At 55.6% G+C, this 26,813-nt stretch overlaps 2 protein-coding genes across 5 annotated transcripts in view; one reads left to right on the top strand and one right to left on the bottom strand.

Annotated features, from left to right (window-relative positions):
- On the bottom strand, positions 1 to 23,377 carry LARGE2 (LARGE xylosyl- and glucuronyltransferase 2). Of its 4 annotated transcripts, XM_072929956.1 has the most exons (16): positions 23,280 to 23,377; positions 17,664 to 17,824; positions 6,470 to 6,643; positions 5,921 to 6,177; positions 5,448 to 5,530; positions 5,047 to 5,174; positions 4,470 to 4,637; positions 4,210 to 4,314; positions 3,839 to 3,951; positions 3,610 to 3,735; positions 3,307 to 3,462; positions 3,046 to 3,209; positions 2,500 to 2,778; positions 2,015 to 2,161; positions 1,671 to 1,866; positions 1 to 1,563 (listed from the first exon to the last, which is right to left on the bottom strand). In XM_072929956.1, exons 3-16 carry the CDS (start codon positions 6,567 to 6,569, stop codon positions 1,366 to 1,368), a joined length of 2,220 nt encoding a protein of 739 aa, XP_072786057.1. In that variant the 5' UTR covers positions 6,570 to 6,643; positions 17,664 to 17,824; positions 23,280 to 23,377; the 3' UTR covers positions 1 to 1,365. The 4 variants fall into 4 exon arrangements, with proteins under 4 accessions (XP_072786057.1, XP_072786058.1, XP_072786059.1 ...); XM_072929957.1 differs by lacking the exon at positions 17,664 to 17,824 and having other exon boundaries at positions 23,280 to 23,337; XM_072929958.1 differs by lacking the exons at positions 17,664 to 17,824; positions 23,280 to 23,377 and adding an exon at positions 10,091 to 10,125.
- The window catches only part of PEX16 (peroxisomal biogenesis factor 16), a 7,383-nt gene continuing 3,260 nt past the window's right edge, over positions 22,691 to 26,813 (top strand). Inside the window, exons 1-6 of the mRNA XM_030274295.4 lie at positions 22,691 to 23,581; positions 23,721 to 23,756; positions 23,982 to 24,058; positions 25,309 to 25,442; positions 25,735 to 25,841; positions 26,312 to 26,392. Coding sequence (XP_030130155.4) covers positions 22,711 to 23,581; positions 23,721 to 23,756; positions 23,982 to 24,058; positions 25,309 to 25,442; positions 25,735 to 25,841; positions 26,312 to 26,392 — 1,306 coding nt within the window. The 5' untranslated portion in view covers positions 22,691 to 22,710. The remainder of the gene's footprint in view (positions 23,582 to 23,720; positions 23,757 to 23,981; positions 24,059 to 25,308; positions 25,443 to 25,734; positions 25,842 to 26,311; positions 26,393 to 26,813) is intronic.

Consider the following 26,813-nt stretch of genomic DNA (forward strand, 5'->3'; position numbering starts at 1 on the left):
TGAAAAAGAATAAAAAAGCTTTAATTTAAAAATTAAATTAAAAAGAGAGAATAAGCAAGAGGCGCTTGTGCCCTTTCCATACCCCGCACTTTCTATGGTTCCTCTTAGCCGCTCCCACCATGGACGGAAATCCTCACCCTGTACAGAGCTGGCCCTTGCAGCCCAGAGCAAAGCTAAGAAGAGAACAGTGGAGACTGCAGCAGCAACTGGCCTGGAGAGCCTCCAGGGCCACCAGCAAAATCATCTGAGAAGAAAAGATTAAAAATAAAACCCAGAAACCCTAATTACTGAATTCTTACGAGAAAAGTATTAAATAATTTAAACAGTGCGAGGAAAGCAATGCATCCTCTGTGCTCCAGTGTGTGATAGCAGTAGAACAGTGTCCAGTCAAGCTGCTTCCAGCATGGGGTTCCTGCAACAGTGTTCAGCTCTGGTCTTGTCCAGTGTTAGCCATGTCCCTGATTGTTGATGGCAACAACTATGGTGCTGAGAGCTGGTGAGGAACAGGGTGGTCCTCACCAGGAACTTCTCCCAGCTTGTGCTGGCCCATGAAGCTGCTATTTTGCCCATGGGGATGATTGGCAGCCCTGCCCTGTGGGGCAATACCAGCACAAGACAGGGTCTGTCACCAGCATGGCTACTCCATGGGAAGTGCAGGTCCATCCTGGGAGCTCAGACAGCCCATCCTGGTCTGAGAGCTCATCCTGCTCTGGGTGATGCCCACACTACCTGTATGGGGCCAGCTCCACTGGAGACTGCATCCATACAGATGGGGAATAATAATACTTCCCCCTATTAACCAGCCAGCCTTGATCTGGGTTTGACCAAGGCTCCAGCTACTTGCAGTACTCTCTGGCCGCTCCTCCCAGGGTGCTGGGAGCTTCCTCTGAGCCTGCTCCACAAGGACGTAAAGGGTTGCTCTACAACCTTATCTCCAACTCACCAAAGCCCCTGAGGGCTGTGTGGACTGAGACCTGGGGCCATTGAGCAGAGGCAGAACAGGGTACTGTACAGCTCCCAGATCTCTGGAGGAGCCAGGCCTCAAGGTGAGGTGAGCTAACAAAGACTGGGAATCCACATAGGCTAAAAGAAGGAAGGGAGGAGACCCCACCCCTGGCCCCTGGCATGGGGAGGTTCCCCTGTAACACAGGAAGGCTGGAGCAGCTGGACCTGCAGGCACTGCCTGTTCTTGCAGCTGATGTCTTCCATCTTATCTACAGGCATCCCTTTGGTGGGCTGGAGAGGCTGTGCTGCCACCTCTGCTCCCTCGGGCTGGGCTGTGGCGGTGGGCAGAGGCAGAGGGAGGCCCTGCGCCCTCCTTTCTCCAGTGTGCTGCTTGTACCCCGCAGCCACTGTCCCCAGGCGTCACAGGCTCCTCTCGGCAGTGAGGTATTTGAGTGCAGCAGCCCCGTACCGCCGTGACAGGTCCTGGTGGAACTCCTCCCGCAGTGTCTGCAGGCAGCCCCGGTACCCTGCGCTCAGGCGGAACTTGGAGATGTCGAAGCTGGGGGCATGGGGCATGTGGATCATGAAGGCATTGGGCAGGACCAGCAGCTCATACTCCTGGGGATAGAGCAGCAGCACTTACCATCACTGGCTGGTGGTACCAGCATGTCACTGCCCAGCCACAGGCCCCCAACACCCAGCGCTGCTGGGAGCCCCTCACCCACCTGCGCATCCAGCTCCATGATGTGGGAGACTTTGTTCCAGCCGAAGCCGACGAACCTCTGGTCATACTTGGGGCAGTCTCGCCTCACTACAACGTAAGGCTCAAAGTCTGGCTGCCATGCCACGCGATAGGGCACGGTGGCCGTCCGCCATTTAGCGTAGTCCGTTGGGGCATGGCCTTTTGGCCACACGTGGTACCTACGGGGAGAGATGGAAATGAAAGACTGGGACAGTAGAGGATGCAGGGGGTCTGCAACCCCCCTCTGAGACAGGGGGTGCACAGCCCCAAGTCACAGGAGTACACAGCTGGCTTCTGCTTGGATGGAGGGACAGTGCTAGTCCCTACCTGAAGGTGTAGAGGGAGCCCATGTCCAGCATGGAGAGCAGTTCTGCTTTGGATTTGGGAAAGGTCAGACGGTAGTGCAGGGTCTCAAATGCTGGCACGATGAGAGCTGCCTTCCTCTGGGGCAGCTCCAGCTGTTGGATGGAGTTCCTGTGGTAGTAGGAAGGGTGTGAGGTCTCCCTGATTGTAGGGCTTGGCAACAGCCTCCTCAGCCACTCCAGCCTGCCCACTGCTCCACATGGGTATTAATGGGTTTTGAGAATTTGCAGTGGTACCATGCAGGGATAGGAGGAGCAGGGGATCCCTCACAGCCACAGCACCGTCCTCATCTGCAGGTGTCTGACAGAAGTAAAGGCAGGACCCCAAGGCTGAACACAAAGGAAACAGCTTCTGCATATTGAGAGCTGCTACCCAAGGACATTTCCTGAAAACTCTGGTGCTTGGGGAACCCAGCAGGCTGAGCAAGAGCCAGCTGGAAAAAGCCTTACCTGAGGTAATCGTAGAGGCCATACATAGGCAGGAAGTCGATGTCCGTCAGGAAGACGTACGGCGTCTGCGTGTTGGCCAAGGCCACGTTGCGCAGGAGGTTGATGGGGTAGAACTGCCCCTCCTTGTAGACAATGTGGTAGGCGACGTTGCGGCGGGCACTCAGCACCTCCGAGGCCTGGGCGTAGCGCAGGAACTGCTGTGCCTCGGCATCGGACATGTACAGCGCCAGGCTGATGGGGCCTGCCCAGTGCTTGCAGATGGCCTCCAGCATCTGTAACCTGGAGCAGAGGGCACAGCCTGAGCAGCAGACCTGCCCTGCGGCAGCTCCTGAACCAAACCCAGAACTGGGCGCCTCCAGAGAGCTGCGTGCCAGTTCAGGAGGGTGCAGGAAGAACTGATGTTCCCAGCTTGGGGTGCTGTTTCTCACTGCCACATGCTGGTGTGAGAATGATGAAATGAGATTCCCTGGTAGCTCCAAAGCTGTAGAGCCTACCCAGAGGAGTGGAGGTGGATTCCAACCTCCCACCAGTCCTACTAGCAAGTACCTGTCCATGGAGAGCTGGGCCACGAGGGTGACATCGGTGGGGTTGGGAAGGGCCAGGAACTCGTACTGCAGGAAGAACAGGTGGATGCGGTGCTGCATGAGGTGCTGCTGGCGGAAGTCATAGCAGGGATCGTCCTCATCCAACTCCTCCAGCGCCTGCTGCAACTGCAACACCATGAAGGTGAGGGAGAGTAGGAACCCCAGGGGAGGTCTCTGCCCACCCAGAGTTCTGGGCTGGGGACAGAGTCGCAGTCAGCCTCACCTGGTCCCTGGGCGGGCTGGGAAGACTGGCACAGCCAAAAAGCTCCCTGCGCAGCAGGTTCCCGTCGTACTCCAGGAAGGTCAGGTAGAGGTTACGGAAGAACTCCACATGCTTGTTCTTCACCCGCAGCTTCTTGGGCGAGTTCCAGTGGATTACCTGAGCAGTAGTATGTCACCCCACGTAAGGGAAGTCAGCAGCACCAGGCTCCCCAAGCCCTCAGACCCCATGCTGATTCCCCTGGACTTCCAGCGCCTGCACGGTCCTTCAGGCTCTCCGCAGTCTCAAAGCGGCAACCCCACCCACCTTGAGATCTGAGAGCTCAGTGTAGCACTGCTCCGAGCGGGTGTGATCAGAGAGCTGCACATTCCAGAAGCAGGGAAGCCGGTACACCAGGGATGGGTCCTGCTTGATCACCGCATTGAAGATATCCTAGGAGAGAGAAAGGTGCATGGGTGGATGAGGAAGATCCCCTGTGCATGCAGTGCTATGGGAATGCAGAAGGACCAGCCTGTCTCAGAGGAAGGACAGTTACCTGATCAGCCAGCGAGGTGGAGAGCATGCTCATGAGCTCCCGCTCTGCTGTCAGCCGCCACATCTGCTCCCAGCCCAGGCGACGCAGGCGGTCCAGCAGGAGCAGGATCACCCCTGGCCAGGGGAAAGGGCACTGAGTCACTGAGAGCACCCAGCCACTACAGAGCTGAGGCACAGCTGCCTGCATGCCTTCAGTCCCTGGGACATGCCAGTTCTCTGTGCCTACCCACAACCCTGGGATGCTGTAGCACTCCTCTTGTACCCACCACTTCCCTACTTTACTTCAGCATCTGCCAGTCTCCCTGTGCCAAATACCACCTCAGCTGCATGTGCCATGAGGCTGCACGTGCCACACTGGCAGCCCACACTCACCCGTGTTGAAGCCACGTCCCAGGGCTGGCCATGGTTTGTGGTTTTTCCACAGGTTGCCTAAGTACCAGTCACTTTGGTTCTCCACCAGCCCGATCACCTGCTTTTCTGAGGAAACAGAGGGACATGGATGCAGCTCATCTTGCTGTTGGTTCAGAGGGCCCAAGCAAACCCACTGTGCTGGTGCTGTGGCAAGCAGGCACTGCCACCCTGAGCCAAACATCCAAGGCCCTTCCAGGGCCTCAGGGGCATCCTGTCCTCACCAGAAAACTTTTTGAAGACAGCCCAGAGCTCTGCGATGTCGGTAGCAAAGGTGATGTCCGTGTCCAAGACAATGACCTTGGAGAGGTTGGATGGTAGTGCCTTGGTAAGTGTCAGCTTCATCAGCCCGTAGATGCCAGAGTAGTGCTTGTTGGGGATCCATGACACCTCTGGCTGCAAGGCAACACACCTCAGGGCTGGGCATGGCCATGCCCTTCCCCTGCCCAGGCAGGACAGCTGCATGTCCCGGAACCCCATGCAGAGGAGGCCAACAACAGAAGGGCATGCAGAGCTGTGGAGCCAGCTGAGCCTGAAACATTTCCTCCAGCCACCAGAACCCCCACCTGGACCCTAGTGTCTCACTGGGGTATCCAGTTCTGCCACAGAGGCACTGCTACTGCAAGGCACCTCCCCACCCCGCCAGTACTAGCCTTGTGCTCCCCTCTCAGCAGCACCAGCAACAAGCCCAGAAAGAGGAGGGGGTGAGCCAGTGATCAGCAAGAAAAAGTTAATCACCCTCCATCCACTCATCCCTCCTCTAAGCATTGGCTTGGGACAGGGTAAAGGGAGGGCAAGCACCTGCCTTCAAGTCATCAGCATTGTAGAAGCTGACATGGACGGAAGGCACCATCCAGGACTGGAAGAGCGTCTGGAGGATCTGGTGGGCCACCGAATCCGTGATGAAGTGAAAGTGGAGGGGGTTTTTCCTGCCAAGGACAAGCACAGCAACATTCAGCATCACAGCAGAATGAAAAGGACGTAGTTCCCCATCCCACACATGGGACAGACATCAGCTGAGGAGACAAATGGAAAAAAAACCCTCTGGGGTAAACAAATTCCACCCTGTCCCTCTAAGCAGTGGCACAAGGGTAGAGAGAGGTCCTAGAGCCCCTCTTCTGCAGCACTGACCCGCTGCAGCCTGCAGCAGCTCATCTGAGAACCCCAACTAGCAGGCTTCTGGCACAACATGTCCCCATTACCTGTGGAAGAGGATGGATTTCACCAAGGTGACCACGTCCCGGCTCGCGTTGTGCCCAGCACACACAATCGCGACGTGAAGGAGCTGCCCAAAGACAAACGGTGCCTTTTTGAGACTGGCAACCCTCCTTGCAGGGGCTGTCAGCTCCTGCCTGGGACCACACTACAGGAAGAAGCTTCAAAACCCAACCTTTCCCATGCAGAAGGAGCCCCAAAGAGAGGTGGGAGTTCCCTAACTCAGAAGCGGGGAGCAGGAGTCTTGCCACCACTCCTCCTGTCTGATCTCCTCCTCTGGAGAAGCAAAATACCCTCACCCACCGAGCACCATGGAGAGCCAGGATGAGGCCCCAGCATGGCCAGAGCACAGGGAGAGCAGTGCCAGATGAGCTGCTCGTATATCCATGCTCCACAGGGTCCCAGCCTCCCACACAACATTCCCTATCCCCAATGCCACCGTGCTGGTGCCATCACCCACCTCACACTTGTGCACTGTCCGCTGCTTAGGGCAAGCTGTGTGGTTGCTCCTCTCGCCCCCAGGGGGGTCTCTGTCCTCGGCAGAAGCCCCCCACTGCGGGCTGCCATCGCTGCCCTCTGCCTGAGCCTGGCCAAGCTGCAGCCGGAGCTGCTGATTCTCCTCCTCCACCCTGCGCACACGTGAGGCCAGCGCCTCCCGCTCCACATCCCGGCTCGGCTGCTCGCCCAGACAGGGTGGCAGCAGGAGGAAGCGGCCATCTGTGGAAGAGATAGGGGCATGCCATGGGCATGGCAAGGCCAGGAGAGCCCAGGTGTGAATGCTGGGGCAGACCCACAACTGAGAGGTTCCAGCACACCTCACAAGTGCCCAGCCAACATCTTAGCTCTGTTCTCCTGATCTCCAGAGATGTCCCTGGAGATGTCCTAAAGTCAGATACACCTGCAGTGACTTGCATGGCCACAGCAACCACCCCAAGGCCTAATCCCCTGCTGCCCACCCTCTGTTGTGGACTGTCCCTTGATCTGAGGAGGATGAGAAGGACTCACTCACATTCGAGGTTTCCCACAAAGAGGTAGAGCCAGGAAAGGAGAATGGCCAGGGTCACTGTGGCAAGCAGCAACTTCAGCTTCATGCGCCAGGAACGCAACATGATGTGCTGGCAGGACACGATCAACAATGATCAGGTGGGCAACCCAAGTCCGGCTGGCCCTGGCATCCTAGAGCCTGTGAGGGACAGGGGAAAAGAGAGGTCTCACCAGTAGCCCTTACCCAGGTGTGCCAAAATCTCCCCAGCAGGACATCCTCCATCACCTGCTCCCTCCAAGACAGCACCTGGGCAACTGAAGCAGCAAAACAGACACCCGCAACCTCTTCAGACAGCACTCTCCTCCCCACGATGGAACATTTACCCCCCCAAGACTTGTCCCACCATCCGGACTGGACTGCAGAGCCTGGGGGCGGGGGGAAACACCTCAAACATGGAGGGGAATGAGGATTTAGGAAGGAGGTTTCCAAGAGATTTTACCCCTGCTTTGTGCCTTGCCATCCCACAGGCCTAGGGCTCACAGAGAAGAAGGGGAGAGGTAATAATGCTAAGAGGCCCTGCCGAGCTGTGCGGCGGTCCCGGAGCCTGCCCGTGGGAGGGGCGCGGCCCACGCAGGGCCTGGGGGCTCGGGAAACTCCCGCACCCAAGCGCCGCCCGCCCACTGCGATGGCAAAACCCCAAACACTCGGTGCCACGCGTGTTACGCCGCTTTCACTCCGCCGGGGCCCGAGCGCTGCCCCCCACCGCAGCTCCGCGCCCCTGCCCGCGGCTCCGCGCCCTCGGCGCTGCCACATCTGGATAACAAAAGCTGCCCTCGGGCTGAATGGGCCGGATTAGGGGCTGCTCCCCCCTGCACACACCCCGCTGGAGCCCATTGATGTGCAGATGCCCGTGGGGCCGCGGGGGCTGGAGCCTAGGAGAACACACACCGCCGCCCACGACCCTCCCCGCGGCCCCTGGGGCCGGGTGCAAGCTCCAGCCCGCTGGAGAATTCCAGACGGATGGCCCCATCCACCCACGCTGAAGGACACCCAGGCTCTAGAAGGGCTGGGGCATGGCCAGCCCGCGGGAACATGGCCACGCCAGCCCACTGGACATACAGCTGAGCTCCCGGGGCACGGCCCCAGAGAGCTGCACCCCTTTTCCTGGCAGACAAGGTGTCTACTGGCATCACAGACCCCTGCAAGCCAGGCCCAAGCTTGACCTGCTTTTGTGCTCTACCGAGCAGGCCAAGCACAGGCATGGCAGGGAAAGGGGAGCGGACACATGGAGCACACCAGGCCCAGGCACCCCTTCTCCCTGCCACAGCCACGGGCCATGCTGGACATAGCGAGATCTCCACGTGCTGCTGCCAGCCTGTCTCCCATCCCACATGCCAAGGTTCACACAAAGTTGGAGGGCTGTTCAGGCCAGGCTGGAGGGGAATGGCAGGGGGCCATGGTGAGGAAAGGCTAAGGAGGTCAGCAGCACCCAGGGGAAGCTGAGGGGCAGGAGAGCAACTTTAGCACAAACAAAGGAGAGAGAAGGTGATGGCACGCAGCAGCACCCATCCTGCTCCCACCTGCCCCCGTGGCCCCTCACTGCAGAAATGGTACACTGTCCCAAGCCTGCATGCAGACACACAACTAGGATGGCAATTTTACGGGACCAGATGGGACCAGCAGCAACTCAGTTTTCACAACCTCTCCCAGAGGCACTCAAGGATCCATCCATCCCCCACCTCATAACACTACCACCCCTCCGGCCACCCCTTGTCCTGCTCCTCACCTGGCTGCTTGCCTTCCCCGCAGGCGCTGATTTCCTTACCTGCCTCTCCCCTCACCTCCTCCTTCCAGGGGCCTCCTAAGCCGGCTGGCAGCCCTCTGCTACTGCTCCCTCCCGGGCTGCCGTTCTCTGTCCTCCCTTTACTCCTCCCTTCCAGATCTGACACTTTCCCCCTCCTCCCCGCTCTCAAACCCAAGCTCCCCCCGCACACCCCGCTGGCCCCCCTTTCAGAGGAAGAAAGAACAAACAAAACAAGAGATTAAATTCGCTTTCTACTCAAGAGCCCCCAGCGCCAGGGGCACAGAGTTGCCCAAAGTAAATTGGGAGGAATCCATCCTCCTTCCAGCTCCCTTCCCACTCCCAGGCCTCAATATTCCTCCTTCACAGTGAAAAAAGGAAGCATCAGGACTATCTACCCCCTTCCTACACCTCCTTTATTGGGGCAGGTGGAGAAGATTTTATCCTCACTGAGAGATCTTTGGGGGCCTTGGGATGGCGGCAGAGCCCACCTGTTCTCCCCATGACTAGGAAAGAGTAGCTCCACAGCCTACTTGGGATGCAAATATGGTGAGGGGGGGATGCGGATGTCGCTGCTACCCAGAGAGAAGAGATACTGGCCACCACCAGAGTACTTGCCCATCGACTTAGCAGAGTGAAAGCCCCAGTGTGGACCTGAAACAGAAAGAACTGTTCCCCTGCTGTATCATCCTTGCTCTGGCTCAGAAGAGCAAGGTGAGCCCCACTGAAAGGGTGCAGTGCTCAACCAGACCTGCCCAGCGTACCAGGAGTGAGCAGGATGGCGGAAGGCGGAGCAGGAGGCCGGGGCTGGGAATGCTAACTATGCAGAGAGAGGCTCTACCTGCAGCTCCCCCCGTCCCCACCGCGCCGGCCCCGCGGCTGGAGCAGGAGAAGCCCTTGCTGGGGGTGTCCAGCACCGTCTGGATTGGGCCGGGTGCGGTGGGAGAAGGCCGGGACCGGCAGCGGGCAGAGGAGCGGGATGCGGAGCGCCGGCACGCAGAGCCCGGAGAGGCGCGGCGGGCCCCGGCCTGCCCTTGCAGCCACCGCGGCACGCAGATGCTGCCCTGGGAGGCACGCTCGCTCCCGCCCGGGCAGCTCCTGCCTGCCCTTGCACAGCCCGCTACAACAGGCAGCGGCTCCTCAGCAGCGCCCTTCAGCCCAGCCCTGCCCCGGCAGGGAGAGGAAACGCCCGGGCTGCCCTGCTGCTCCTCTGAGCCGGCGGCTCCCCGGGGCAGGGGCCCTTCCTTCCCTCGCTCCTCCAGCCGCCCCGGGGCCGTGCTCAGCTCCCGGAACCTGCAGTCCTGCCCCTGCCCCACCGTGTCCATCGTGTAATCCAGCTGAGGCGGTGGCCACGCAGGGCTTACCCATGCTTTGGAGCAGTCCGGCCCTCCTGCAGCCCACTGCCAGCAGCACCGCTTCAGCAGAGGAAACCTTTCACCTCGTGCTCCAGCCGACCTCCACAGCCTCTCCACACGCTTGTCCTGGCCACCATACCTTGTTTGCTCCCAGCACCAAGAGCCAGTGCTTTGAGACCCAGCGACCCTCTCCAGCCAGGGCAGGAACAGATAGGCTGCTGGGGAGCACAGGCACGGCAGGGGCATTTTTGGGGTGTTCATGGGGGTGAAGATGACAAACTGGAAGGCAGCTACACAGCCTCTCCCCCTCTGAAACTAATTAGAGGCAGAGCAAGCAGAGGGCAAGGCTGGAAGCAGCTCCTTGGCAAGGGGCACAGCGGGTACCAGCAGCCATGGCACAGCACGGAAAGCTCCCGGCTCTACCCGTCCCTGTCCCTGCAGTCTCGGCATGGGGCCTCTCCGCCCTCCCTCCTCAGTCTCCTTGCTCACCAGACAAGCGCAGCCAGCAGTAAGACGAGAGCTTTCCCAATACTGCCAGCTTCCAACCCCAGCGGGTGCGGGGCAGAAGTGCTGTTCACAGCAGGTTATCCTCCCTCCCCCACATTCTTCCCAGGAGCAAGCACCTCCTGCTTCAGCAGGGATCAGGGGATACAGCCACTGGGAAAAAAGCACCCCTGTCCCCTCTCTAGCTGGAAGAAGCTGACCAGGGTGGATACCAGGGAAGGGGCAGGCAGGACCCAGGTCTTGTCTCATGCCTGGGACACCCTGCCTCCAGTGACAACAGGGCAATGGCCAGGGGACAGGGAATGTCATGCTCGCAGAGCTGGGCAGCTGCACAAACACCAGTGCATGCTCACACCAACCTCTGAGGCGTGGGCAGGAGCCCAAAGCTGGCTGTACGCCGGCCACCCTTCCACGCACAAGCAACCTTCATTCCTGGGAAAGTGCAGCCACTTTGCTTTCCCCTGGCTCCCCCTGAGCGCTGCCCATGTGCTGGCATTCTACTCCTACAAGATCCACTCTTTTGCAGGAAATCCCCTTTTCTTTGTAGGCCACATCACTCAGCCTAAATGGCCTTCGCTCTCTACGGCTCAGTAATAATCAGGTGAGCAGTTAATGTTTAGGGAGAGCTGGCAGTGGAAATTTTGCCATCACATTACCATGTTTTCTCCAGCCCTGAAAGCACAAACGGGACCAGCTCTGTTTTCCCACAACATCACATTTGGCAGCAAGGCTCATGGTCGGTGTCTTCTAGAGCTAATGTGTATCTGCAGAGGGACACTGAGGCACAACTACACTGTCTGTGGGTACTAAGCCAGAGGCCTAAAGGGGCACAGGGACAGTCCTCTACTGCCTCCCCCGTAGGCATTACAAGTGAAGAGATAGCCTGGCTGTTCCTAGTAAAGAGATGCAGGGCAGCCAGGAGAGGAGTGATTTCATGGTGCCTGTTGTCTTACCTAGCTGTAGGTGACAGAAACTGCAAATTCTTCTCCCAGGTCTCATTTTTGGAAGAGTGACAGTTTAGCTGACCTGCTTAGACTGCCTCAGTAGAAGTCCAACACACCAGCTTCCCAGGTTTGCAGGTGATAAAGGGCCCAAAAGCTGCGACAAGAGTTGCACAGCCAGACTGGCAACTCAGAAAAGACACCACACTTGGAAGAGAGGCAACCGGGGACAATCACTTTTGCTCTTACAAAGAGGGAGGGGACAGGCTGGTTCCTCATTCAGCACATCACCTTTAAAGTGTACATTGCAGCGCCCATCTGACAAAGTGCCTTATGATTCAGGGTCACCTCTCTGTCCTGCTCCCCATGCCTGAAATGCTGCCGCTTGAGGGGGGCTGTGCCATCCAGCAGATACCACACAGGCAGTGCAGAGCAGGGTAGCTGCAGGAATTTACAGAGGCGGAATGGAATTTGGCCAGGAGAGCAGGATTAAAACCCCATGCTCCGGATTACCATGCTGTCCCTCCCTCCCCAGTCTTATGATAAGCAAAGCCTAAGTGAGAGTTTCACCTTTGTATTTCCCTGGAAAGAGCAACCTCTGGCAAAAGAGCCACCATGTTCCAGAGGTAGGGTCCAGCAGCACTCACAGAGTTGGATACCAATACATTCTGTAAAAAGAGGAAGCATCCTTGTCTCCTCACTGCTCCCAGACACCACCAAGCTATTGAGAAAATCCTGGAAAGGATCCTCCTGGAACAACAGACAGCTGTGCCTCAGGTACAGCTCATTCTCAAACATCAAGCTCTTCTCAGGCCCATAAGATTACCACAACACAATTCTGCCACTCTCAGTTCAGTTTTTTATTCTGCAGAGGTCATACTGAAAAGCCATCTTCTCCTTCTCTGGCAGAACCACAGCACTTGGGGAAGAGGAGCTAAAAGTCTCTGAAGGGTGCTGAAGCTCCAAGCTTGGCTGAAGCAGAGACTCTTGTCACCAGACTGTTTCCTTGTTTCCAGAGGAAACCAGCAAGTTCAGGCTGGGACTGACAGGAATGCCATGCTGCTTCCCTCTTCATGTCTGAAACCCAGGAATGTATCAGGGGAGCAGCTCCTCTAGGCAGGGACTCTGATCACAAGGCCCTGCTAGACACAGTCTGCTTTTGCAGGTCAGTCTCCCTGCCTGCAACCAGGCACTGGGTCCAGCTGCCCGGCAGAGCTCAGCCACAGAGGGCATGCAGGGCACACGTGGGGAGAGCAGTGCCACAGCAGAATGTGCACGTGTGCCGTAGGAAGTCCAAGCCTACCAGACATCCTGTGGTGCTTACAAGCTGGGCAGCTGCATTTTGCCACAACTCTCAGGCCAAGTAAAGGGGGCATACCCAGACAGCAACACAGTCCCCAAGTGCTCTCATTCCTCTTAAGCCCAAGGAGAAACTGGAAGGATCCCAAAAAACTCCCAGAGGAGGTGTTCAACACATTGCTTCCAACTTAACCTCCCTGGACTACAAATGCTAGTCCTCCCTGGACTAACATTTGGTGCTAAGAGGATATTCAGCAGGTGAAATATCAACACTGACTGCCCTTTTTCTGGGCCTGGTGATGCTCAAGCCTAACTGAGGACAGACACAGAGGCCACAGAGTCCTGAATGAAATCTCCTCCACACACCTCCCTGGCCAGCCCAGCTTGGCACAGGAGGGACCAGACCTAGGCACTGTGCAGGAGGACCCCAACCACCTCTTGAAACAGGAGCAGCAACAGGGGCTGATCTCCTGCTCCCTTCCTCTCTGAGGGGATTAGGTTTCTACTGTCTGCATTTTTGCTGATGTCTGTGCTGCAGCTAATGGCCAGCTCTGAACCCATTAAGTTCACTGTGTCCTGGTCTCCGGATGTGCTACGGGCATCAATACCTGTTCACCCTGCCATTTCCTGACACTCTGACTGCTGCGGGCTTGCAACAGTTCCTGGGGTCAGAGCTGAGTAGGGTCAGCAGCCAGGAACTCCAGCTTTTCTCCAGTCAGTCTGCAGCAAGCCCTCCACCAGTTCCAGCTCTGCCATCAGCACAGCTGGAACACCCAGCAGGCAAAATGCTGATACAGCAAGGGGTGGGAGTCTCATCCCGTGTGGTCCTGACACCCCAAGTTTCCAGCTAGCAGTGCCCATATGGGTAGGGACTAACTCCACATCCCCCTGCTCTCTGGAAATGCTCTTGAACATCCTGCACGAGGTGGTGCTCCCTGGTGGGACAAGGGAGACCATACCCCAGCACAACAGGCCAGACTTAGCCCCTACACATGCTTGTCGAGTCTGCACCACCTCAGACAAAATTAATTAGGTTAATTACACCAAAAAAATGAGACAAATGGACTCCAACAACCCCATATTGGCACTCTACCTGGAAAAGCTCACAAGAGGTACAACACCATCCACCTCTGGGGAGGTGCCAGGGGCATGGCTGTGAGCCAGGTTGTCAGGTGCCTGCTGTTCATTGTTACCAGCAGAACTGGGTAAGTGTTTTTGGCTGAATAGTTATTGATTGAAAACTGCAGTTTCCAGACAGCTCAGAGCTATTTGCTCCTTCATTACAAGTTTTGGACAAGAACAAAATGCTTTATTTTCCAAGCAAAAAAGTCTCATTTTGCATTGTTTTGTTTGTAATTGAGCTGCATTGCATTTAAAAGAAAAGATAAAGGGTCTCTCAAATCTGTCTGTGTTGAGTTTTTCTCCCTCCAGCTTTTCATTTTGGGCACTAAATCAAGCAATTAATTATTTGTCTAGCTCTGGTCTCCAGACAAGCTGAGAGCATCATGAGCCAAAAGGCTGGAGCAGCTCTGCCCAAGCAGCAGTGCTGAGGAGGGCACTGATTTTTTTTGTGCTGCAGGCTCCTTTCAGGCCTTAGCTTGAGTTCCCTCGGGGTTATCAAACATTCCCTGGGGAGAGGAGTGCAGGGCCCTGTGCAAGGAATGGCAGGTACCCCACCACAAGGGATCCACCCACACAGTGGGCAGCAGTTCAGGACACACAAGGTCAGTATCAGTGCTTGGAGGACATGCTAGGAGCAGGGCTTCCCATGCCAACTGCCCTGCACAGAATCATAGGATATCTTGAGTTGGAAAGGACCCACAAGGAACATCAAATCTAACTCCCAGCTCAGCACAGGACAACCTCAGAAATCACACCATGTGCCTGACAGCATTGTCCAAATGCTTCTTGAACTCTGTCAGGCTTGGTGCTGTGACCACTTCCCTGGGAAGCTTGTTCCAGTGCCCAGCCACCCTCTGGGTTTTTCCTAACAACCAACCTAATCCTCTGCTGCTACAGCTTCATGCCATCGGCTCGTGACATCATGGTGCCTCACTAGTCCCGCTAGTATTGGTCACTGAGCAGCTCTTCCAAATTCCATCTCTCACAATGCCAAACTCTAGCCCAGCAGGCAGGTACACAAGGCACTGACCGACGAGGAAAGGCAACCCCTCTCCTCTGCATGAAAAGCAGCTGAGCTCATGGATGCAGCCTGGTACCTCTTCCACAAGGGACTAGCTCAAACTGGGAGCTGTGCTCCAGCAGCCACTCCTGCATCTTCCCTGTCCAGATCTATTCCTGGCACCAGTGCCCTCAGTGTCCAAGTGAGGCTGAAAGCAGAGCTCATCCACACAGGAATGGAACAACTGCACTATAAATAGCAAACCAGAATGGGGCAGGCTCTAAAAAACCCAAGCAGCAATAGTGCCATCCACTCAGGGTGCCCTGGGCATTTTGTACAACCAGAAGTGATTCTGAGCTACAGAGAAACTTGCACGTTGCCAAGAGACTCTGACAACACTGGAGAAAAAAGTTGTTGTCCAGGCTAAGACACAAAACTTACCTGCAAAAAAAAAAAACATATAGGGTGTCTTGCAAACTGGAAATGAGGCAGTGACTGATAAGAGCCAAAAAGGAGGGGAAGTGGATCCCAGAGGTGAGGCAGTTCCCAAAGCCAGGCAGTGGAAAGGAGAATACTCCCAGCATCCAAACCATTACCAGCCCTCCTCCCTTCCTGCTGCTCCTTGTGTTCCTGTCCCTGGGGCTTCTCACACTGCTGAGCTAAACTGTGAACTTGCACACCAAAGGACAAAGGCAGGGAAGAAACAGCATAACTCAACTGAACCAAGCAGCACATGAGTGGCTGAGGACAAAAGCTCATGTCTTCTGCAATCCACAGAAGTGCAACTTCTGTGCAGTGCCCAGCTTGCACCAGGAGAGGCCTAACATCTCAGACCATCCTGTGATCAGGTCTTCCAGGATGCTTCCAGGAGGAGTCATACCCTTCCCACCACACTCATCCTCACTACTCCCTCTTCCCTCCCAGTGCCTCCATCTGGATCCACAAATACTCCACCTTCTCCTTCTCACTGGCACCATATGTCCTATAAAGGGATTCAGCCTCCCCAGATGAGGATATGACCAGCCTCATGCAGCACTGCCAGGCACCAGCCTCCCACTCCTGTGAGGGAGCCCTGCTCTTTCAGCAGTGCTGCAGCATTTGGGCATACACTGGGAATAAGAGCACAGAAGAGACTCTTAGGAAATCAAGAGAGGGGTGTATGCACAGGGAAGGCACACACCTGAACCAAAACACCCAGCAAGTAAACACACAAGCACACACACAAAGGGAAGCATTTGCTTCCTCTGACGGAAAGGTTATTTTGTCAGAATAAGAAGACGGCACTCAAAAAAAACCAAAGGAAAAACACCAATCCCCTGCTTTATTGCTCCTGGAGCACCAAAACAAGACAGGACACAAAAAAGCAAAGATAGCCAGGGGCTACAAACACAACGTGAGAATTCTGTAAACCCACAACTCTCTTTGTTTCTCCCCCATGGCTCTCCTGTCACCCCTCGCCCTTCCTCCTCAGTGCAGCAAGCAGGAAGAGCGGTAAGAGGTCTCAAGTTTGGCCAAGTTTCCACTCAGGGAACAGAAGCTTGATAACAGGCTGGACAGGATGTGAGCACCCATTGAGGAAGAGGATTAGTAATCCCTTAATCTGTACATTTTGGAGTCTAAGCACTTTGCTCTGCTCTTTAATTAAACCATGGAGTGAGTGCAAAGATTGCCAGAAGGTAGAGAACAAGGAGGAAGAAGGAAAGGAAAGAAGAGACTGTGGCTTAAAGGCTGTTCCTTGCAGCTTAAATGCAAGGGGAGGGTGTAACTAGCAGGGGTGTATTTCACCTCAAGTGCTTCATACTGGGGCTGTTGAGCATCCTATTGCCTTCCCTGATCCAATCTATGGGAAGGCCAGGGGCAGGACGAAGGGCAAACTGTGTGATGGCCTGGGGATGACAAAGGAGGGAGCAAGGAGATATATCAGACTGGACAAAGCTTTACCTGTGGCAGCTTTTTCTGGCTGGCCATGACTCCCCTCCCAAGTCTCCCTGCCTCCTGGGAAACAATATGAGTGCCAGAGCACGTTTGTCTCCACTTCACACACCTGTCTGCACAAAAGGGCCTTGTTCCAGCACTTATCTGCCTCTAAGATGGGGAGGGGCCAGTGCCTCACTGCCCTGGCACCTAGGCAGGACATTCAGCTCCATGTCGGGCTTCTTTGGATCTACCTGGCAGGGGAAAATTTCCTGACACAGGTAAAGAGGGAAACCTTTTACCACAGCCCAAGACAAACAAAGCAGTTCAAATAGTGCCCTGCTTCCCTCAAGCTATGCTCAGGCACATGTGCCTGTGCAGAGTAGGCAGCAAGCCTGAGGCTCCGGAAACTACCTGAGCAGTGAGGATAGGAGCCCCACAGCACACCATGGGGAGAAAGACAGCTAGTGCTAGAGCTGGGAATAGAAGAGCTGAGGAGCGTCCTCACCTCCTGAAATGCTCTGCCACCAGCTCTGCCCCACCAGACCAAGGCAGGGGGGTGCCTGTGGGCAGGGGCAGCCTGTCACTCCAGCGTTCCTCTCTTCCCTCACTCCTATTCTTTGGAATTCCTCTCCTCTGTTTGCTTTGTTTCAGACCTCAATGAACAGGAAGAAAAAAGAAGGAGCCTTGACAAATCCGATCAAGGCGCAGACATTGCTGAGGTTCCCTCCTGCTGGCATGCCAAGCCCTACACTAATGAGGGGCAGGGAGAGAGAGGTGGCCACTGAGAACAGTGGCCCCAAAGAAACACTTGATGTAACAGACAGAGGGAAAAGAAGCTGCTAGGACAGAACAATGCCAGCACAAGCTCCCAGCCTTCAGAAGGGGGTCTTCCCATTTTCCTGGCCCAGAGAGGTTGTTGCAGCTCCTCAGTCTGGGTCCCAGTGACTTACTGCATACTATGCAAGAAATAAACAATAGACCATAGTATTGTCTGGGGAGAAGGATCCAGACATGCACACTCAGGTGAACAGCCACAGAGATGGGATCACACCTTATTCAAAGGATTGCTGTGGCGAATCTGCTCCTTCCCTCCAGAGAACTGGGCTATGGGGGCTTGCAAGTGCCAGTGTTGTCTCCAGAGCCTCCCACAGGTCCCAAATACCTACAGACACAAGCCCTTCTGCTATGTGATAATCCCCTGTATACCGACATAGAAGCACTAAAACAGCAAGGGAGCAACCACATGTAAACCATCTACTTAGCATACACGATGACTAACCTTTGCAGGCTGCCAATGTTGCAGGAGTGGCTAGGAACAGCTGGAGAAGTTGGCACGGCCTGGTGGTGCCTGTGAGGACCCCCCTCTAACCAAAGATTCTCAGCTTGAAGGGCACATAAGACATCTCAGCTGTACTTGAGAGTTTTGGAGCATGCTGTCACCTGAAACCCAAAAGACAGTCACGTGAAGATCTACTGCATAAGGGAGCTCTGAGGACAGGCCCCTGCACATCCAGGAGTCACAGATAAGAGCACCCAACACCTTGGTCCTGTCCCTATCCTCCAGCCTGCCACAAAGCACGGCTCCGTGTCACCCAAGGCTACCCAGACAGCCCAGGGGACAATGACTACCTGCATGCTGCATAATCCCAGTCCCAGATCACTGCACTGTCCTTTGCAAGTTCCCCTCCCCACCCATGCAAGGAGGACTGTACACGTGTCCCCAGAATTCTGGCAAAGCCACAGCCACCATGTTCCATCTCAACACAAGTGAGTCTTCACACCAATCCTTCAGCAGCATCAGAGGCTGGGGGAGGGATGCAAGTTCTCTGGCCCCCCTCAAACATGATAGCAGCAGCAAGTGTCTAACTTGCGAGGCAATAAAGGGATTAACTATCTTGTCCAGTAACCTGAGCCCCCATGACATGCTTTGGGCAGCCCCATAATGGCAGTTAAGAGAGTCTATCCAAATAGATGCACACAAGGAGAGAGAAGGAGTAAAGGCAGAGGAGAGAGAAAGCAGGCAAAAAACATCACACACGCAACCTGTGCTGAAGAGAGCACAGCAGTCAGTACATGTTACTCCTCTTCAGAGGAAATCCTCTTCCTCTGCTGAGATCTTTCCAGTGCACCCCTTTCCTCCAGCTGCCACAGAGTTGGGCACACACATTCCGTAACTGCAGGATGAAATGGATAAACCCTTCTCCTAGGAGGCTAGAAGGATTCTTAGATCCTTATCAGGAGAAAGCCCAAACCAGAAGAACAGACACACTAATATGCTGAGGCAAAGGAATTGGAGAAGAACTGGGAATTTTGTTTTTAAGACCCTCTATCCACACATCAGTCCTCTAAGACATAGCAGGAGAAGGACCTTAAAAGCAGGTAAAAACCTAGTAAAAGCATGGGTCTGGTCTGTCCCACCTGTTTTAGAAGGCCAAACAGAGAAACAAGTGTGCAGTGTGCTGTATTCCTGCTCCCCTCTAGCCACAGCAAACCCCAGACCAGCCTGGCACAGCACAATATGACAGAAGGGAGGTGACATCAATCCCAACAAGGGCTGGAAATAAAAAATAGTAACAACAGCTGCAACCTGAACAGTGAAATCCAGCAATTCTAAGAGTGAAGTACAGCACTGCAGTGCTCAGCAAAACCCTTCTTCAGCAACAAGGCCCAACAAAACTTCTGCTTTTTGAGTCTCCCTCAGATTCTGGCTACAAGGTGGCAGCCAGTGAGAGAGGATATGTATGGACCCTACAGCATATGTCAGTAAACAGACATCTGTCTCCTCCATCATCCCCACTCTGCTTGTCCTGATCGGTCAGGATCAGTCAGCTCCCACCTCAGAGCAGAGGGGTCTCCGAGGGGAAGCCCAGGAGATGGAACATCTGAACCAGAGTGCCAAACCCTTCTGGCATAGACCCCACAGCCCTCGCCCAGGTGCTACCAGAGCTTTGTGTTTCCAGTTCAGCAGGTAAGAGCCAAGTCCCTCCACCTGGGCTAGGAAGAAGAAGCTGCTAGCAACAACACTGAGTACTTTCGACAGCAAAGAGTTCAAAAAGCAAAGTCCCCTTCAGCAGAGATAATGCTGAGTGGGGAGACCCAGATATGTGCCTGTCACACAGCAGCACTGTCCACTGGGATCCACCACAGCATCTATGGGACAGCAGAGTTCCCATTCAGACATGGCAGGAGCCTCATCTCCAGGATGGAGCCCACATCATACGGCCGCAACCCAGGCACCAGCAGTTATTTACACAGCACCACACACAGGACCTGCAAGATCTGCAGCGTGCTGGGACCAATCTCAAGGTCTGCTGCCTTCTCCAGGTGCGGAGAAGAGAGCTTAGGGTGATGCTGGGGGAAAAAAAAGATCAGAAATCACAAGCAGTTACCCTCTCCCTCAGTGCCCAGTTGCAGTGCCCTCTCCCTCAGGGCCCAGTTGTATCTCTCCCTTGGAGTGTTTCCATCAACTCAGGCCACCAGAGAACTACGTGTCCAAAAGTTTTTTCCAACTGCATCACATGGTTATTAAAAGACATGGCCTCTCCCTTTCAGCCTTTGGCACAGGCAGATTTGAGTATTACAGGAGAGACTACACTTTGCTAATGAATCAGGGAAGGGAGTTATCTGAGTAACAATCTGTGGCTCTAAATGGCTTGCTGGAAAAGGCATCTGGAGGCAGGAGGCAGTCAGTATCTCTCAGCAGGGCTCTGCACACATTGCCAGACATGTTGTTCCTCCTGGGAAGCCAAAAAGAGTCTTTCTCCAGAGATGCCAAGTCTGAGCTAAGCTGGGAAGGGCAGGGGCACCCTGACAGAGAACAGCAACAAAATGCCTCCAAGTCAAAACACACATTAAAAGGCCCCTTAAGCTTGTTTGACCTGTGTTTCCCTTTCCGTCAAACTACTGCTCCAAGTAACAGACTTGTCAGCAACTTCAGGAACTTAGGTACTACACCAGCAGCTTCCCCTGCCAGCTGTTACCTTTCCAGACCCTAGGAGGGCTTTCCAAGATCGGAAGTACAAGCTGCCACCACCAGCATTGCCATGCTCAGAGCATGGTGTGCTTCGTTGCCCTTGTTTCCTCATTTGGACAGAGATCTGGAGCTCTCCTGAAAGGTGTTGGCCTCAAGTGGGATATAATGAGGGAACTAAGGCCTTCCATTCTAGGCAGGGTTCATGTAACAGGGACTAAAATACTCCCTGGACATGCCTCCATCTACAGGTTATTTGGAGCAAGTCATAGTTTACCTATCCCAAATTATTGGCTGAGCTCACCCAGAAGCAAAGAAAATACATAGCCAGACCAAGGTGTGAGAGCTGAAAAGGGTAGGAAGTCATACCCTAATTAGACAGGGCCAGAAAGGCCATCTCATTCTTCATCACAACTGCTCACTTTCAACCACAGCCAAAAAGATTCACATCCCTGACCTCATACTAGCAGGCCACTTCCCTTCTCGCAGGGGAAGGTGAGCAGGAAGATAAGGTTAGGGAGAATATCCACTTCCCACCCCAACTACCCATCTCCCAAGACACAACCAAGAATCAATATACTGAGTGTATCCTCCCACATCCTGCTCCCCAGCTCCAGCCCTGGCAGGTACTGTACAATAACATCCTCACCCCAGCACTCTGAAAGATGTGTTTTGAGGCTTACTTAGGATGAACTGCCTTATACCCCTGGCAGTGCTGTGCCCAGAGTCAGGCTTCCCAGAAATGACATGGTCTCATGGATCTGAGCAAAGAGCAAGACACTGGCAGCCAAGCAAGCTGGACTTCAGCACTGTACCCACAGATGGGCTGGCAGAACATTTGCTATTTTTTTTGGTTTGCTTCTTTTCTTACCATTAGTGCTGAGCCTGCACCCCTTATCATCAGAGCATTGGAACTATTTGGCCTCAGCTACTGCCAGTGGATTTCCAGTAAGCACAAGCCATCGGTCCTCAGCACCCAGACTGGCAGCAAGCACTAAGGAAAGAGTTGCTCCTAGAACATTCTGGGAACAGTCAAGAGAAAAACTTGTCCCTCAACCCAGCCTTTCACCTCCTGCCGCCACACTCACCATGGGCACCATAAGCCAAGGCAATTTAAGTCGTGCCCAGTCCCGTGGACTTGCCGCTGCTCTAAGAAGCCGCCCATCCTACAGTGCTCCCTTGCAACATACTTACCATAAAAAGGCAGCATGCTGCTATTCAAACTGTCCTTCAAACTCCCTTGCTGCAAGCAGGAGATGAACAAAAGGGGGACATGACAGTTGGTGGGACAGAGTTTGGGGGCAAGGGGTGAAGAGAAAGCATCTGCCAAAATGCTCCTTACTCGGGGACAGAATCTAGCTGTGCTGTTCAGAGTAGCCCAAGGACTTTGTGCATCAAGCTTCACCTCTGGCTGAAGACAAGGTGTCTTTGGCAGTCTCCTAGGCAGCCAGCTCTCAGATTGCTGTCTGGCAGAGCTAGAGCATCTCCTTGAAGGAGAGCAGCTCTGGCAGTCTGCACTGGATATGCCCCTAGAGTCACCAGCAGCACACACCTACCCACTAAGCTGTGCTGGAAACCTCTGTCACAAGCTTCTGGTGCTATCTCACCCGCCTTCGCACTTACAGTAGCAGCCCAGCCACCGTGAAATTCAGAGAAACTTGCAGGTAGCGCTGCATGTGAATAGAAAGTTGGGTCTATTCCATATGATTCTGACTAAAAAGGTTTGTTTAGCGCCAGACTGCTTGCCAGCGGTATCTCGTGCCCTTTTTGAACTCAGCCTGCTGGAAAACAAACCCTCGGGGGAAGAGGAGAGATCAGGAAGGATAAAGTGCCTGCCCATGCAACTGTAATTCCCGCCGAGGAAGCCGCAGGCACACACTGTGCCCATTGTGCGGAGGTAACCGGACAGGAGGAAGGAGGGGCGGCTCGGCCCAGCTCCGTGCGCACCCGAGAGGCCACGAAGCGCCTCCTAGCCCACGGGCACCGCCGATCTTTGCCCCGGGCAACGTGCGGAGCCAGGCCCGGCTGCGGGCAGCGGCGCTGGCCGGCTGCCTCGGCCGAGCGGGAGGCAGAGCCGGGGCAGGGCACGGCACGGCGGGAGGAAGGTCGCGGGACCGGGCACAGGCTGGAGCCACTTCTGCAACAGGCTGCAGCCAGGCGGGCCCCGCGCCTCCCGTCGCCTGCCAGCGGGGACAGCCGTGCTGGTGCGGCAAACACCGAGCGCGGCGGGGCCGCGCGAGTCCCGCGTGGGCTCCAGGAGAGCCCCCCTGCACGGCCCGACCGCCGCCCTTCTGCTGCCCGCTCCGGTCCCCCCGGGCCCGGGCGGGGACAGACACTGTCATGCACGGACGCGAGGATGAAAGCCCCGTCCCCGAGGCCCCCCAACCTTTCTGTGCCCCCAGGGCAGCACCTCCCCTGCTCCGCAAGCAGCGAATGCGCACGGGCCGTTCAGCCCCGAGCGGAGCGGGGCTGTCCCTGCCTCCTCGGTCACACCTCACCCTTCCCCACGCACAGCCCTCGCCAGGTGCGGAGCGAGGCTCCCCACTGCCGGGCAAGCAGCGACCCGGGTGCCCATGGCAGTCCCCGGCTGGGACGGGGCTTGCCGCACGCCGCTCCCCGGCGAGTGCCGAAAGGGCACGCACCGCTCCCGGTGCCCGCTCTCATTCCCCAGCGCCACCGGGAACTTTTCACCGGTGCCGCAGCCAGCCCCGGCAGCTACCCAAGCAGCCCCCGACAGCCGGCCGGTCCCCGCACACCGCCCCCAGCTGTACCGCGGAGCTCCAGACCCACGCGTGGGCAGACCCCCGCCCGCCGCAATGCTCGAGGAACGACTCCTTCCCGCGGCCCCCCAAAACTGACCGCACCCCGGTTCCCCACCCGGCGGCAACTGCGTCCCCGCCCGGGCCACCCCCAGCCCGTCCTTACCTGCCCGGCTGCCGCCGCCGCTCCTTCAAACCCCCGCCCCGCCGCCCATCGCCCGCTCGGCGCTCGGCCCGGCGCGGCTGGTCGGGGCGGGGCGCGGCGGGGGCGGCCCCGGAAGCAGCGCGGCGGCGGCGGCGGCGGCACCATGGCGGCGGCGGCGGCGGCCTCGGCCCGTGCCCGCGGAGCCGGCCCGGTGTGGCGGCTGCGCCTGCTGTGCCAGCGCTACCAGGAGTACGTGAGGCGGCACCCGGCCGCCACGGCCCAGCTGGAGGGCACCGTGCGCGGGCTGTCCTACCTGCTGCCAGGTGCGGGAGCGGGGAGGCGGGCGAACCTTCCTCCTCCGGCCGGGCTCTGGGCCGGGAGGTGCGGGCACCGGGACCCGGTGGGGAGTGGGGGCTCCCCCGGCTCCGGGCGCTCGCTGTAGCCGCTCTCTTCCCTTCGCAGGTCGCTTCTCGGACTCGCACGCGCTGTCGGAGCTGGGTAGGTGGGCAGCGGGTCGGGGCCGGTGCTGTGCCCTTGCCCGGGTGCATGCGGGTCTTGCTCCCCGAGCCCTGCTTTTGTCCATGCATTCCCAGGCAGATCCTGGGAGGAGTCTGCACACCTTGCTGCCCTTCTTCCCTCATCCCCTGTCGGGGACAGAGACAGCAGGGCCGATTTGGCTTACTTTCTGTGCATCCATTCTGCACTGTTCTCTTACTTTTCCAGTGTACTCTGCCTCCAACCTCCTAGTGCTGTTAAACGACTGGATTCTCCGAAAGGACCTGCAGGAAAGCCTGCCAGCGGTAAGTCTGGAGCGTGTGGGAGGGGGATTTGGGACACATGCTTTCTTCCTTGCAGGAGCTTTCAGGGAGTGTCTGTAGAAACTTTACAGGTTTTTGCTGTGGCCTCTCTTTGCGGTCAGGTATGGAGAAGCCAGAGGCAACCTCTGAATGCAAGTAAAACAGCAGCCCTGTCCCTTAGCTCCTGGCTTGGAGGTGTGGCCAGAGCGCTCCCTGGACCACAGAAATCAGGCCCTGACTTGCACTAGAAGCTCCTCAAGCTTTTTTGAGAACCTCAGAACTTGAGCTAGGTAGAGATGTTGATGAATAAACCATTGCTGTTTACACAGCAGTCGCTCTGGAGTACTGAAGCTCTTGATACCATCTGTCAGACTCTTCCTTTGCATAGTGTATTGAGTAAAACAAATGTAAGCACCTTGGTACTATGTCTATCTTGCATGAGCCCCAGGCTGGCTCCCAGCATTGTTAAACCCTTTGGGGAATGGGGAAGAGGATGTTTTTTTCCAGGCTCTTCTGTTAGAAACCTGCCCAGTATGTGGGTTGGGTGTCAGCAGCTCCCTGAATGGAGGATCAGGGTGTAACAAACAGAAATGCACAAGATTTGCTTCCCTGGTTAAAACTGAATGGAATTTCACCTGTATTGTCTTTATTGATGCTTCACAGTGGATCAAACTGTGTGGTTGACAGCAGTAGTAAGCTCCCATGTGGATAGCAGAGACCTAGACTGGAAGAGGACCCACTGTCTTGGGGGTTCATGCCTGAAATCTAGTCTGATGCTGTGTTCAGCCAGCATTCACTCTGTTGTAGCTGTGGACTCTGGGTTCCCTTCCCTCTACTCCAGGTACACTCCTTCATCAGCTCTGTCCAGAGAGGAGGTTGTCTTGTGTCTCAGCTCTGGGATGAGGAGGAGGTTTTGCTGTGGAGCTCAGGAACAGTGCCACAACCAGTGCCACATCCTGCTGTGTCAGTTAGGGTAGAGCCAATGTAAAACACAGATGTGATGTGCTCCCTGTTTTTGAAGTAGAAACTCCATGTGATACTGTGATGTCTCAGTCTGCCCCTGCTTAGAGGTGGGCTTGTGTGTAGGCTTCAGCTGCAGTGAAGACATTGCTTTTTGTTTCTGGAGCTGTGACTTCCAAGGCCATCTGGTGCTTATTTCTGAGGGTCCCACCAGACTGGGCTGTGTTTCTGCCATCTTTAACTCCCGAGCAGAACCTGCATCCTGTCCCCCTCCTCCCCTCTGTGTTTTGCAGTCGCTGCCCCAGCAGAAGCTGCTGACCTGGCTGAGTGTACTAGAATGCGTGGAGGTCTTTGCAGAGATGGGGACAGCCAGGGTGTGGGGGGAGATGGGCCGGTGGACCATCATTGTCCTCATCCAGCTGGCTAAGTAAGTGCTGCGGGAGAGGGGAAGGGGCAGCGTGCGCTCGGAAAGGGGACCTGGAGGGCACTCCAAAAAATCCCACACAGGACTGAGCTGCCAGTCCCTGAGGCTGGGGGAATTTGGAGCCCCACAGTGTACTGGACTCTGTGCCACAGAAGGGAGCACTTACACCTCTCACCTTGCCAGTTGCTCTGAGGAGACCCGAGTGTTTCCGTCTTCTGTGGATACCATCTCTCCAGTGTAACAGGAACCCAGCTCCATAGTCTGGTATTGAAGACTTCCACATGTCTGTTCACAGAGCAATCCTTCGTCTCCTGCTCCTGCTGTGGTACAAAGCTGGCATCCAGATGTCTCCTCCCATTGTGCCACTGAACAGGGAGAAGCAGCAGCCTCTCCACCCTCAAGGTGAGCCCGTGGTGTTGTCATCATTGGCTTGGTGCCTTGCTGAGCCACCCGTCTTGTCCTGCTAGAATTACTCATCAGAGCAGTGGCTTGTGCAGCACATGGAACCATAAGGTGTCTGTACTCAAGGCTGAGCTGTGTTCAACTTTCCAGCCTTTGCAGAGGACGAGTTAGCTTAGTGGCAGGGTTGTCCTACTATCTGGAAAGAGGGGATAGAGAAGTCCAAGCTGGGACTTTCTGGCTGAACCATGAGTCAGGCTGCACGTGCCCTGGTCTAGTAATAAAGAAAGAGGCCCTAGACCTGGGCAATGTCAGGCTGATTTACTTTTTTACCCTACTGCCTACTGTTAGCCCCCAGAGAATGGTCCAGTTTGCACTAAATCAGCCTTTCAATCTGCTCTTCTTGGTGGCAGCTCTGGGGTGCGAAGCGTATTGCTTTGAAGCCTGACCCCTGTGGCTTTTTCCTTCTGCAGGCATGGAAGACAACTCCTCAGGGAAGGATCAGACCTATGTTGGCAGGCGTTCCAGCCGTGTTGTGCGCTCTCTACAGAGCAGTAAGTAACTGAACCTGTTTTTCAGCCTGAGCTCTTCCTGTTCTGTGCCTTCATGGATGACATGGGTGTGAGCAGTAAAGAGTAGAACCTTGTATTGGGACATATCTGGCCACTTGTGGATAGGTAGGGGTATCAAAGCAACCAGAGATGTGCTGCAAGGCTAGCACTAAATTGTGTTTTCCCATGTGAGCCCTGCAACAGACACAGCTCTTCATCATGGTTATGCTTTGAGGAGCATGGATCTTACAAGTACCTCTTCAAGCTTTCCTCTTTCACACTTTCACAGTGCAGAAAGCAGGGAAACATGATAGGAAGGTGTCCTGATTTGGGCTAGGATAATTAGTTTTCTTCCTGGTAACAGGTACAGTGCTGAGTTTTGGGTTTAGTATGAGAATAATTTGATAGCATTATTGTAACTAAT

This window comes from Taeniopygia guttata, chromosome 5 (assembly GCF_048771995.1).
Source record: "Taeniopygia guttata chromosome 5, bTaeGut7.mat, whole genome shotgun sequence".
Taxonomy (NCBI): domain Eukaryota; kingdom Metazoa; phylum Chordata; class Aves; order Passeriformes; family Estrildidae; genus Taeniopygia; species Taeniopygia guttata.